The sequence below is a fragment of the Oratosquilla oratoria genome, chromosome 1 (assembly GCF_046742065.1).
Source record: "Oratosquilla oratoria isolate Oo_2021 chromosome 1, ASM4674206v1, whole genome shotgun sequence".
In the NCBI taxonomy this organism is placed as follows: Eukaryota; Metazoa; Arthropoda; class Malacostraca; order Stomatopoda; family Squillidae; genus Oratosquilla; species Oratosquilla oratoria.
Genome location: NC_134777.1, coordinates 128,708,496 through 128,723,440, shown reverse-complemented (window position 1 = coordinate 128,723,440; position 14,945 = coordinate 128,708,496). Strand labels below are relative to the sequence as shown.

The 14,945-nt window shown below is 38.0% G+C and overlaps 1 protein-coding gene across 4 annotated transcripts in view; it reads left to right on the top strand.

The window, feature by feature from the left end:
* The window catches only part of LOC143026851 (betaine-homocysteine S-methyltransferase-like), a 175,586-nt gene that overhangs the window by 154,280 nt on the left and 6,361 nt on the right, over positions 1-14,945 (top strand). The window contains exons 4-8 of one of the 4 annotated variants that reach the window (XR_012966536.1): positions 4,283-4,545; positions 5,900-6,105; positions 6,857-7,057; positions 7,654-7,698; positions 12,167-12,440. Coding sequence is in view for 2 of the 4 variants with exons in the window: in XM_076187638.1 (XP_076043753.1) it covers positions 4,283-4,545; positions 5,900-6,105; positions 6,857-7,019 (632 nt within the window). In the remaining 2 variants the exon portion in view is untranslated. Of the gene's footprint in view, positions 1-4,282; positions 4,546-5,899; positions 6,106-6,856; positions 7,058-7,653; positions 7,699-12,166; positions 12,441-14,945 lie in introns of those variants that run through there. The other 3 variants (XR_012966537.1, XM_076187638.1, XM_076187643.1) reach the window with 3 other exon arrangements.

Below are 14,945 nucleotides of genomic sequence, written 5' to 3'. Positions count from 1 at the left end.
TTCGGTGTCTACAGATGAGATTGGGAGATAGAAAATGCATACATAATGATACACATACAATAGATTGATGTGTCATATATATTAATCTGAAAACTAAAAGTGTAATTGATCAGTTTAATATTAAATATGAGATCTGTGATGCCTGCCGTTTATTTTATATTATTTGTTTTTTTGTTTGTTATTATTTGTCTGATTATTATTATTATCTGCTTGATTTTCATTTCTTATTATTTATCTGTTATTATTTACTATTTACCTGTCTATTATTCAATTATACCTATGTATTTATTTAGTTATTTGATTTATTATTATTTATATAATAGTTTTTATTTATTTATTTAACATTATCATAATTTTTTCCCTAGCATCTGACCTAATTATGGACCAAAAGGTCTCCTGTCGGCATGTTCCTCCTTTGTAATCCTTTGTTTTCGTCATCTCCGTGGCAAAAAAAAAAAAAAAAAAAATCCATACCGGGTGGGATTTCACCTTCCGTGTCTGCTACCGTCAGGTGATTTTATTCACTTCAGTCGGCTGATTGAATTCCTGTGGCGTCAGAGATCGACCTCCGTGACGAAGAAGGTCTTAGCAAGGTCGTCAGGACCCTGATGAGGATTACCGTTCCCGGGGAGATCGTGCCACAGAACGTGCCATTTGTGCCACTGGTCGTATCACATATGCCGCAGGACGTGCCATTTGTGCCACTCGCCGTGTCGCATGTGCCATAGGACGAGCCATTTGTGCCACTGGCCGTATCACATGTGCCACAGGACGTGCCATTTGTCCCACTGCCTCTGTTACATGTGCCACAGAACGTGCCATTTGTGCCAATGGGTTGTGTTTTCTTTTTCTCCCCTTTTCTTATTCTTCATCTACTTCTCCTCTTATTATACCTTTTCTTCCACTTCTTCTCCTTCTCTTTCTTTTTTTTTCTTTTTTTTTTCTTCGTCTTCCATTTCAGTTATATTTGAGCCTTTTCTTCTCCTTCATCTGTTTTCTCTTAATGGGTTTCGGGTCCTTTTACATCATCTTCGTCTTCTTTTACTTCATCATATTATTTTGTCATTGTTTTTATCACCATCATCATCATCATTATTATTATCATTATTATTTTTATTATTATTATTATCATTATTATCATTGTTCATTTTATTTTAAATTCATATCTTTGTGTTCCATTTGGTCTTTTCTCTTTTTCACCATTTTGCCTTTTCCTCCTCTGGTTGTTCCCTTTCCCTTACTTCTCCTCCTCCTCCTTCTCTTCCCCTTTTTCTTCCTCTTTTTCTTCTTCTTCCCGAGGCCGAGCGAGCGATAGGCCCTGGGCCTTGAGCACCCCGATCACACTCGAGCATAAAAACTTTAATTTCTTTTTAATGGAAACTCGAAGTCGGAGACTCCTTGTCGCAATGAGGTTTCCCTCAAAAAAAAAAAAAAAAAAAAAAAAAAAAAAAAAAAAAAAAAGTGATCACGTGATCGGTATTGTCTCATTAGAGTTCTCGATGGCCCAGTGGGTAGGTTGCTCAGGTCATAGTTTCATTCGTCTCTGGGTCGATACCCGGACCATGGATGTCGCTCGGGTTATAATTATCGTACCTGTTTGGCCTTTGTGTTATATAATGGCTGCCGCCAGGCGATTTTATTAAATGGGTTCGATCGATTGATTACTCATCTAGAGATGGCCCCGATTTTTTTTTTTTTTTTTTTTTTTTTTTTTTTTTTTACATTTTTCTCTTCATCAGAATTTTCTAAAACTCCAATGTGTGGAGCAAAAAGTATTTTACAAAACAAGAGAACTTTCGAAAGTGTTTTTTTTTTTTTTTTTAGATTTCGGAATTTTAGGAATTCCCAATAATGTAGAGGAAACTATTATTATATCTTTCATCTGGAAATAATTTCTTAAGTGATTGTAATCATCAATAATCACTAAATCAATTAGAGTCAGTGGGTTTTCCTCTACTGAATAAATTCGTTTGGCGACAGAGTTGAGTAAGATATGAAAAGGATAAATTATTAATTTAAACATTTAGATTATTTAATTGATTATTCAAATTAATTAGTTTTTTTTTTTTTTTCTTTTTTTTTTTTACATTTTTCTCTTCATCAGAATTTTCTAAAACTCCAATGTGTGGAGCAAAAAGTATTTTACAAAACAAGAGAACTTTAGAAAGTGTTTTTTTTTTTTTTTTTTGAGATTTCGGAATTTTAGGAATTCCCAATAATGTAGAGGAAACTATTATTATATCTTTCATCTGGAAATAATTTCTTAAGTGATTGTAATCATCAATAATTACTAAATCAATTAGAGTCAGTGGGTTTTCCTCAACTGAATAAATTCGTTTGGCGACAGAGTTGAGTAAGATATTAAAAGGATGAATTATTAATTTAAACATTTAGATTATTTAATTGATTATTCAAATTAATTAGTTGAATATTTAGATTATCGTTTATATTATTTTCGTCATTGAATGACTTCTAGTCTTGTTAAATCGTTTACATTATTTGATAAATAACTTTAATCAATTATTGAAATATTTGATTAATCGTTTTAATTAATTTGTTCATTGAATGGCTGTTAGATTAATTATAATTTTCAAGTCATGTTGACTTGAATAAAATCGCCTGACAGCAGTGTAAGAGGGTAGTAGAAAATGGTTAGTCGGGACGACCAAGGGTAGCTGCCGAGCCCAGTAAGAGGCGGGCAGATAAATGTAGACAAGTGAGGTAGATAGAGGGGTAGGTGGAGAGAATTTAATTTATATGGGTTGGATGTTTGGTAAACAACAGTCGTAAGTGAACAAATTGCACAACCTTGCTCCTCGCCTAAAGTTTACAAACAACAGCTTGGGATCCGATTTCATTGCTGTATTATGCTGATGTAACAGTATGTAACCTAAGGTAGTGATGCATTTATTTCGAGATTGCTTGAGTAAGCAGTATTGCTTAAGGCGTTTGTAACAGGCTCTCTGATTGGAGAAAGGGTGGAGGAGGAGAAAATTCAATTGGTTCATGGGAGTAAAGTCACGCTCTTAGGGGAGGTACTTAGATGTAAAAGTAAAGATCATTGAACTAAAGAAATCATGACATCAATGTGAACTGACCTAATGATCAAATTGAGGATCCCAGACGGGAGTCCCTTGGTGTAATTTGACAAGCCAAGTGTAATATTTTCGGGAAGAAACGACAGAAAATTTAAATTCATTTTAATTCCCTTCTCTTACACAGAGTAATGGAACTTAACTAAGTAAGATGGTCGGAAGCAAAGGGTCTTCCTACAGAAAGATATTGTGAGTGACTAACCTGCATAAAGACAGTGAGGAAAAGAAAGTAGAGATGACAAACGAAATGCATAACTATAGAAGGGATCAGTAAACAGTGGTAACAACAACGGAAGTAAGAGCAGCCTGAACATCAAAGGAACTCAGTGGTGTCCTGTGTAATGTGGTGTAGACACACACACACAAACACACACACACACACACACACACACACACACACACACACGCACACACACGCGCACACACACACACACAACGTAGTGGCGACATTGCCAGGATATCCTGGAGTTGATTAAAAAATGTAAAGTAGGTCACACATCATCCGTCTGACCTTTATTGATCATTTCCATACCTGGTGTTAATTTTCCTTTTATCCTGGCTGCCGTCAGGTGATTTTATTCATCTCCGTGGGGGGAAAATACCCTCCCTCGGTAGTGAAGGGGTTAATGTTAGATATACCACTAACCATACACACACACACACACACACACACACACACACACACACACACACACACACACACACACACACACACATACACACACACACACACACACAAACAATTACACACATTCACACACACATACACACATTCACACAGAGGGAGAACATCCTGTGTACAGTCACTAGCAAAAGCTATAACTTAGGCTACAGTCCTCACTTCAGTATGATTCTTTCGATTATTACATATATTTTCCCATGCAGTATTTAGCTTACAGTTAGATCCTTTCCTTGAATAGAAAATATACCATGTACTGGACACACACACACACACACACACACACACACACACACACACACACACACACACACACACACACACACACACACACACACACACACACACACACATACACACACACACACACACATACACATACACACACACACACAGAAAAAAAAGTCGTGTTGATATTGTGAGAACTGTATCCCGGGTCAACACTTTTGTCCATGACTGTACCTGAAGGAGACTCACCAATCCCTCCGGCCCTTGGACTCGCCCACAGGCCCTCCCATCCTGATCGCCGGGTCGGTCGGTCCCTGGGGCGCCTGCCAGGCCGACCTCTCCGAGTACTCCGGGAACTACGTCGAGGAAATGTCTGAGGACGACCTCAAGGATTGGCACCGAACTCGCGTGGAGCTGCTCCTCGAAGCAGGGGTGGATCTCCTGGCGGTGGAGACGATCCCCGCCCTCAAGGAGGCCCTGGCGGTCATACAACTCCTGAAGGAGTTCCCCAGGGCCAAAGCATGGGTCTCCTTCTCTTGCAAGGTGGGTTGGAAGCGCGCACACACGTACACACACACACACACACACACACACACACACACACACACACACACACACACACACACACACACACACGTACACGCACTCACACACACACACACACATACATGTTTTTTCTTTTTCTGGTTTCTTTCTTTTTTCTATTTTTTCTTTTTTCTCTCTTTTTTTTTTCCTTATCCTTTTTTAATATCTTTTCTTCTTTTCCTTTTTTCTTTTCTTCCTATCCTTTTTCCTTTCCTTTTTACCCATTTTAAATTTCTTTTCTTATTCTTTTTAATATCTTTTCCTCTTATCCTTTTTTAATTTCTTTTCTTCTTATCTTTTTTTCATATTTATTCTTTTTCTTTTTAATTTTTCTTCTTGTTCTTTTTTATTATTGTTTATATTTTTTCTTTATTTTTATTTTTCCTTTTTCATTCCCTCTTATCTTTTATTACCTTCTTTTTTTATTTCTTTTCTTCTCATTTTATTTTATTTTTCATTTCTTCTTAATTTTTTGTAGTTTCCAAGAATGATAGAAAGCATCGCAAAAAGGCGCTTTAAGAAAAAAATTATTAAATGAATAAATAAATAAAAGAAAATATATAACCGTTACGCGAAAATAGACGGTAGACCCTGGACAAACTCAAGTGTCTAAGCATTTATGAAATGCTGTCATCAGTCGATATTCATCCTCGTGGCGTCCCCGTCTGGGGTAAATACTTGGGTACATGACCAATGTCAAAGGTCAAAGGTCATCTCTGTCCTAAGGTCATTCAGGCGAGGTCACCGATAAAGGTCACACAAAGGTCATTCATAGATGCTCAGTCCAGGGAGGCGACGACGCTCTCTCTCTCTCTCTCTCTCTCTCTCTCTCTCTCTCTCTCTCTCTCTCTCTCTCTCTCTCTCGTTCATTTCTGCACGAGTGGATGACATTCACCTTTGCTCAATTGCAGGTTAGGAGGAAAATGATTATACACACATGCATACACACATACATATATACCGTACATATGTAGACGAAATGGATTTTTCCACATTTGTTTATTCTTCTTTGTAATTTTTTTTGTTTATCTTATTTTTATTCATTTTTTTTTATCTATATATCTTTATCTATTCATTTATTTGTTCTATATATTTATTTAATTTATTTTATTTATTTATTTTATTATCTATTTTATTTATTTTATTTTATTCTATTATATATATTTATTTATTTATCTATTTATTTACTTTTTCATTTATTTGTTCTATGTATTTATTTGATTTAGTTTATTCAATTATTTAATTAATTATCTATTTTATTAATTTTGTTTATTTTTGCTCTTTTTTATCCATTTATTTATTTATTTTCAAGGATGATCGCCACACCCGTCATGGAGAAGACTTCGCCGAGGTTGCTCGCAGCTGCTACTCAGCAGGTGGGGACCAGCTGGTCGGCCTCGGGATCAACTGCACGTCACCGCGCCACGTGACGTCACTCTTGTCCCGCTGTGACGTCACCAAGGACCTCCCGAGAGTCGTCTACGCCGACTCGGGCGAGTTTGGCGAACCAGGACAAGGGTAAGTGGGGTCAAGATGACGTCATGTTTGCGGTGAACGGGGTCAACCCGGGTCGATGTGACGTCATGCTGGCGGCGAACCGAGTCAACTCAGGTCGATGTGACGTCATGTCGGGTCAGGTTAGGTCGATATGACGTTATGTCGATATCGAACCGGGTCAACTCAGGTCGGTGTGACGTCATGTCGGGTCCGATTAGGTCGATATGACGTTATGATGGCGAACCGGCTGACCTCAGGTCGATGTGACGTCATGTTGGCGGCGAATCGGGTCAGGTCAGGTCGATATGAAGTTATGTCGATGGCGAACGAGGTTAACTCGGGTCGATGTTACGTCATGTCGGCGGCGAATCGGGTCAGGTCAGGTCAGTATGACGTCATGTCGTCGGGTTTAGGTGCGTGTCCATCTTGCTCTCGCTGATAATTAAATATACAGAATAAACAACAACAACAAAATTCTATAAATAATTGAATAAATTTATGAGACAATTTGGTTCATATAATATGTAGACTGGATGCAATATAATAGATAAAGATAAACATACAGCATATCTAATATTTTAATCTTAAGATTTTTCTCTTTATCAAATGCGTCTTATTTTTTCTTTTAACAAATACATAAATAAATAAATATAAAAAGAATAAATAAGTAGATTCGTGGATTGACTAAAGAATTATTACAGAGAATATTGTATTGTCATTTTCTACAAATTTTGTTTTATTTATCAAATACGACTTATTTATTCCATCGCAGAATCACAGGGAAGAAATGGAGCCGAGAATACGAAGAGGAAATCCCAAAGTGGACGGCCCTGGGCGTAGGCGTCGTGGGCGGCTGCTGCAGGGTGAGGCCCGAGGATTTGTCCATCATCGCGGGCGTGGTGGAGGACCTGCGGCAGAAGGCGACGCCGAAGTAGTACGAGTTCGATGACGCACCAAATGCTCGGGACGATGAGTGAGCATTTTTTTTTTTTTTTTTTTTGTCAATTGATGATGAGAAGTGCCTTTTCTATCGATAACCAAGTGTTATTGAAATGAATAAAAATTATGAAAAATATTAAGTGATATTTTCAGTTTTTAGTAATAATTGCTGCCTCGAGTGTCCTTGAATGAAACCGCAGACCCATGGCAATAAGGGCGCAGTTGCCGGTTGTCAACAACATCTCATTTGTAAAAAAAAAAAAAAGAGAGAGAGAGAGAGAGGGAGAGAGATTTTGGGATTTGTCTTGTGACCGAGCGTCATCCCCTCAGGGCTGCACCCTCCATTTGTAGGGTGTATTTTGAAGACGGGCAACAGGGAGATGATTCTCTCCCATGTCTGTTTCATAGAATAATTTCTGGCAAGTACTTGTTGATAACTTTATATATATATAATATATACATATATATATATATATATTATATATATATAAACACATAATGTGTGTGTGTGTTTGTGTGGATGGATACATATATATTATATTCCGTATTTATTTATTTTTATTTGATTGATTTATTTATTCACGCAGTTATATATTTATCTTATTTAGTTATTTATTTGTTTGTTTTTAGCATTTATCCGGGTTGGTGCTGCCCCCCCCCCTCCCCCTCAGCCAAGTGAGTGTTTTTGTTCGTGAAATAAACATTTGACCAGAATTTTTATTTTATTCTATTTTATTTTATTTTATTTTTTATTTATTTTTTGTCTGCTTTGATTTTTTTTCCTCTCTTCTTACCTGGACTCGGGCCATAGATTGCACAGAGACGCTGCGTTCGATCCTACAGAAACTCTGAAGAGGAAGAAAGAGAGAAAGAGAGCAAGACGAAGAGAGAGAGAGAGAGATGAAAAGAGGGTGAGAAAGGAGAGACGAAGAAAGTAAGAGAGAGAGAGAGACGAAGAGAGGGAGAGACATGAAGAGAGGGGGAGAGACAAAGAGATGGAGAGAGATAAAGAGAGGGACAGAGAGAGACTCGAAGAGAGGGAGAGAGAGAAGAGACGAAGAAAGTGAGAGAGAGAGAGAGAGAGACGAAGACAGGGGTAGAGAGACACGAAGAGAAAGGGAGAGAGGAGAAACAAAGAAAGAGAAACACGAAGAGACGGGGAGAGACACACACAAAGAGAGGGAGGCGAAGAGAGAGAAACACGAAGAGGGAGAGAGAGAGAAACACGAAGAGAGGGAGAGAGAGAGAGACGAAGAAAATGAGAGAGAGAGAGAAAGAGACATGAAGAGAGAGAGATACACAAAGAGAGGGAGGAGAGAGGAAGAGAGATAGAGATGTGGCGACAAAGAAATATGGAAAAGGAAAGATTAGGAAAGAAAAGAAAAATAGAATATGATGATAATGAAGACGTAATAATGATAATAATAACAGTCATAATAAAAATAATAATGATAGTAATCATAATAATTATAATAATAATAATAATTATAATGATAATAATAAAAAATATAATTATAGTAATAGTAAAAAAATAGATGTATTAAAAGTGGACGAGGAGTATAATGTTGTGTTGGCCTCAATAAAACAAATTAGATTAATTAAATTAAGTGAAATAAAAATCAAAAAGAAAAAGAGTAAAAGATGATGATAACAGTGATAAAGCTCTTCTTTATCATCATCATCATCATCATCATCATCATCATCATCATCATCTTCATCGTCATCATCGTTATCATTATCAGCAACATTATCATCATCATCGTTATCATCATCAACATCATCATCATCATTATCATCATCATCATCATCATCATCAAGATGATCATAATGATGAAAGAAGAAAGAGAAAAATAAAAAATAAATGAAGAGAAGAGTAAAGAAAGGATTAAAAGAAAAGATACAAAAAAACGAGGATAAAAAGAGAAGCGAAAAGAGAGAAAAAGAGAGAGAGATTGGATTGAAAGGAAGAATAGAAATAGAAAAGGATAAAAAAAAAACGGTATGGATAAAAAATTAAACGTAAGAGAAGACAAAAACGATAATAAAAAGAAATAAAAGGAATAAAAAAGAAAAAACGAATAAAGAGGGAGAAGGACGAATGGAAATGAAAAAGAAAAATATTAAAAAAGAGTAATAAAAGAAGAAAGAGGAAGAAGGAAAAAGAGAGAAAGACGAATAGATAGAGTAAGAGAGATAAGAGGAATTGGGTGGTCCGCATCCCGCTTGGGGGGTCATCCCGTGTCGACCGTTCGATCAAAATTAACAAAGGCCTTCATGACCGCGTTGGCACCTGTGGTCTTTACATATTTTTTACTGGTTAGGACTATACGATATCATTAAATATCTTAATCGATTTTCCAAGGATAGAAACGCTGGTTAAGATAAAAAAAATATGACACTTGGCAACTCTACATTCGCTTTGATCGAAACATTTTCGATTCTGCAAAAAAAAAAAAAAAAAATCACCTCCAATAGTATTTCATACTTTATCAAATGCTCTACTATTATTTCAGTCGTTATCAAATGCTCCGGGTTCCGGAATGTGTCCGGAATCCGAAGGAATCTTTTACCGGAACCGGCAGACCAGAACTTTTGTATATTTGAAATCAAATTCCCGGGATGTCAATTGACAGCGATCAACTCTGGATCGTAACCTTCTCTTTACAGAAAGTTGATGAAAAAGAAAATAATCAGAATCCTATTCAGAGCTCTATTTCGCTCTCTCTCTCTCTCTATTTCTCTCTCTCTCTCTCTCTCTCTCTCTTCCGTGATGGAGATGTTAAGAGTGCGCGCGCACACACACACACACACACACACACACACAGTGGTAGCGATCGCGACCGCCACTACGGCGGTCCGGGTTCGAATCTCGCCCAAGGCTGAAAGAATTTCAGTATCGCTGCGCTGCGGGTTCTTACCCCAACTCTCGTGGGCGGGGTGTTGGGTGTCGATCACAAGTCCAACACGTTATCCAAGACAATGGTGAATCACAAACACACACATATGCATATAAAGTTTATATATGGGTTTGTGGATGTGTTTGTTCCTATGTATACCTATCTACATGTGTAGTGAATATAGTTATAATTATATTTGTGTTCAATTTTATTCATAATCATAATCAGTCAATAATAAACCTCACGTAATGGCAACATCATCATAACTGCACCTGATTGGCTGTTGAACTCGAGCGCTCAGTGCACCAGCCAATCAGGCGGAGTTGGGATGACGTCATAACGCTGAGGAGTATTGACAGTCGCTTGTTGTGGTGGAGCAGCTAGTACCAAACCGCCAACGTTTAACATATATTGAGTCATTCTGACAGGATGACGTAAGTTGGAGTAGGAAACACAGGAGTCTTAGTCTGAGTTTATTCCTGACCAGTTTCGCAGTACCCATAGGGCCACAGAGAGCAGGATGCCTAGTCCCATCACTTCGTCCCGTTTTAGTCGCCTTTACGACCCGAATGGGAAGATCTGTGACGGTATTCTTTTTCCCCCTACCACAGAGGACAGAGGCGAAAATGGAAATATATACTCAAAGAAGAAGTGGGACAGGACAGTATTTAGAGGGGAGGGGCAGTCACAGTACAATAAGATAGTATAATTTCTCTGTGGTTAGAGATTTCCTCAATACATAGACAAAATAATGTGAAGCTCTGGTCCGTAGGGGCGCCCATATAGTCCTTAAAGTATTGATTGCATGCTACTGCACAGTTTATGCAGCTCAATAAAATGCAGCCAATACCCCAGACGAGGGCGGGGGGCTATTTATGTGTGAAAGATATTTTGACGCAGCCTGAAGGGATTCTCTCCGTCTTCTCTTCTTCTGTATAAGAGAACTGAGAGGGGGGGTCGCCGATTAGGTGAAGTGGCCTTGCTGTGGATATACTATGCCTTACTATATTGCTTCTGACCCAGGGTAGTGGGCGGGAGACAGGGGTGACCCGTCATCCATGAGGAGCTAAGATGAGAGGGGGAATGGGAGTGGAATGGGTGGGAGTAGGTTACGTACCTTCGACTTGGCTACCTCCCTTATAAGAGGGAAAAAACTCTTGGTATATAGATACATAGGTAGAACAGTTTCGAAGGTATGCTTCTAAAAAAAAGATAGATAAATAAAAAAAAATAAAAAGAATAATAATAATAACGCATACCTGCGAAACTAGTCAGGATTAAACTCAGGCTAAAATTCCTGCGTTTCCTATTCGCAATTACATTATATATATATATATATATATATATATATATATATATATATATGTAATATATATATATGTATGTATTCATATATATCTGTGTGTGTGTGTGTATATATATATATATATATATATATATATTCATTTATTGAATACAACTGTGCGCCAAAAATAATCTCAGAAAAACGAAAAACCGGAAATACGTTTTTCATTTCTGCAATTAATCAAAATATGATATACAAAAATGAGTCTTAAAAGTAAATCCGCTCGATTTCCTGCCGGAATTTTACTCGCGATAATGAACTTGACACCGACCGCGCTGCCAGTAAACAAACAAACAAGCAAACAAACAAAAATAAAATAAAATAAATAAAAATAATTTCTCCACCTGCGAAGGTACGCCCACACACTAAGGTCCAACAAAGCCCGAAGGAGGAGGAGGAGGAGGAAGAGGAGGAACATGGAGGAGGGAAGAGGAGGGGAAGAGGGAGTGGACGGGGAGGGGGGGAAGGGAGCTCCCCAAGTTGAGAATAGATTTTGAATCGGATTCGGAAACAATGTGGAAGGTTGGGGGGGGGGGGCTGTTCTTCTACCTTCCCGTCCCCCCCTCACTCCCACCCCACCTGTCAAAGGATTATAAATATCAAATGTTTGTTTGTCAGAGGCGCTGTTCATCAGGAAAGATGAATCATAACGGGACCATTGTAGTTTCGAGTTCAAACCTCAACTAATAACAGCCAAATTGTTGATGGAACATACTTTCTCCTTAGTATCTGTTATTTATTTGATTTATTACTTGTTATTTTATTTTTTATTCTATGTTTATTGTAGGTGGAACAAAGTAATATTTCTGTCTCATGTATATTGTATGTTTAATTTATTTCCTGTTATTTTATTCCTTTTTTTGTTATTTGTATTTATGTTTTATTTTTCTTTCTTGCGAAGCGTGGGAGAGTTGCCTTAAGTGGATTTAAATCGCCTGCCGACATCATATAAATATTTCGTAAGTTAGAGCGAAAAGGATCAATCGTCAAGAAAGGTTTATCATCAACTGAATAAAATGGCTTGGCGACAACCACATTAAAGCTACGAGCAGAAGACCTCAATGAAAGGATAATGACGATGAATTCAGCACTAAACTATATATATATATATATATATATATATATATATATATATATATATATATATATATATATATATATACACGCGCGCGCGCACACTCACGAGATTGCCCACCATACATGTTGCATTGAATGTCACAGCAATAATACAATCCTTTATTGTGAGCATCTTTTGTTTTCTTTGCCATTTTTTCTTTTCTTTTCTTCTTCTGGCGTGTGTGGACGGAAGAGTAGTGAAGTTGATGGTCATGCAAACTTCATGATCACGGAAACAATGGAAGGACGGTGTAGTGAAATATATATATATGTATATAAGAAAAAGGCGTTGGAAGAGGTCAGAAGTGAGTTTGTCCAAGATGGCGTCTCCTCCAGGGCGCCAATGGACAGGAAGTGACGTCATGGAAAGGAAGAGAACGGGAAGAACTGTTTCTAGCTGAAGTTATGAATAAAGTCGGGGGTCTTTTGGGTTCTAGTTTTACACGGAAGTCCCAAGATGACGCAAGAAAGTCCCCTAGAACTCGTTTCCGTTATGGTCCTCCTCACTAGCGACTCTCCAGCCCGCTCGGCTATCGAGTGATTTTTTTTTTTTTTTTTTAGCCTTGACTAGCGCTTCTGTCCTGAAGCACAAAATTCCATCACCGAAGTAAAATCATGGAAGCGGTGAAAGAAAATGTATAGAGGGCAGCAGAACGAGAGGAGGCCAGAATAGAATAACAATAATAATAATTACACACACACACACACACACACACACACACACACATATATATATATATATATATATATATACATATATATACATGCATATATATATATATATATATATATATATATATATATATATTCTGACAGGTTGACGTAAGCGGAGTAGGAAACACAGGAGTCTTAGTCTTGAGTTTATTCCTGACTAGTTTCGCAGGCATGTTTTTGAAAAAGCAAACCTGCGAAACTAGTCAGGAAAAAAAACAAGACTAAGACTCCAGTGTTTCCTACTCCGCTTATGTCATATATGTATATATATATATATATATATATATATATATATATATATATATATATATATATTTCGGGCGCAAATTCTCACTAATACATACTGTGTTAAGCACGACAGCATTTTGGCACTGGAAGACTTGTATTTGCCCCCCACCCCCGCCTAAAATGAGATCTGCTGTGAGAAAAATTGAAAATCTCAGTAAGAAGATTAATCATTGCCAAAATTAATCAGTGCCAAAATGCTGTCGCGTTTAACACAGTGTGTATTAGTATGTGTATATATATACAGTATATATATATATATATATATATATACTTACATATATGTATATATATTTGAGTGAAGATTGGTCTCCAACGGTAAAAGAAGACTGCGTGACTCTGGTTGGTAAGGGTGTCACTAACATTACTAAAATGCCGTTCTAGATGTCGGTAATTACTTTAATCTATAAATCAATTAATTTTTCGTTCAATACATCTAAGTTGTTGGTTCTCTCATCTCGCAGTCGGCACTAGAACTCGGCGTGTCACGTCCAAGGCATATCCTAGTTACAGAGGCGTTATGGGCTCTCAATAAACTAGATGTGCCACTCTAGAAGTGACTAGCAAGACGTCTAGGAAGTTTAGTCTCAACCATGTAAGTCTGTGTGTGTGTGTTTGTGCGTGTCTGTGTGTGTATGTGTGTGTGTGTGTGTGTGGAAGTGATCGAAAGTTGTTATCCCCCCGGACTAGAGCTTGTATGGGGTCTAAGTCGTAGACAATATTGTGATCTTATACTCACACACACACACACACACACACACACACACACACACACACACACACACACACACACACCGGTTGGTAGAGTTCCCGACTGCCACTACGGAATCCCGCCCAGGGCTGAAATAAATCCAGTATCGCTGCACTGCGAGTCGTTACTCCAACTCTCATGGGCGGGGAGTTGGGTGTGTGTGTGTGTGTACGTGTAAGGTCACAGCATTACCCATAGATCGGTCCTACATGAGCTTTGAGCTCTCTTCCGGGAGGGAAATAGCTATTAATCACGAGTCCAACACGTGATCCAAGACCATGGTGAATCATAAATACACACATACACACTAGCTCTTTGACAAAAGGGAGAAAAAAGGCCAAAAAACGCCAAAAACGCCAAACATGACGTAGATATGCGGCGGATTTTCTTCCAGAACCCGCCAGAGCTGCCGAAATTGTATTGTTAAAACTGCGGCCGTCAATAATATCGTTCCAATATAGCTCCCGTTTTCTTCGTCCGCCATTGCAGACCACCACCTTAAGCCCAACAGTAATGACAAACATGAATTATTTGTTTTATATTATTTTTTCTGTCCTTTCCCTCCCTCTTCACATTTCTCTCCTCTCTCTCTCTCTCTCTCTCTCTCTCTCTCTCTCTCTCTCTCTCTCTCTCTCTCTCTCTCTCTCTTTCTTTCTCTCTTTCTATCTCTCGTCCTTCTCCTATTCCTCTCCCTTATTCCCTCCATCCCTCTTTCTCTCTCTCTCTCTCTCTCTCTCTCTCTCTCTCTCTCTCTCTTTCTCTCTCTCTCTCTCCCTCACACACTCTATCTATCTCTCTCTCTCTCTCGCTATCT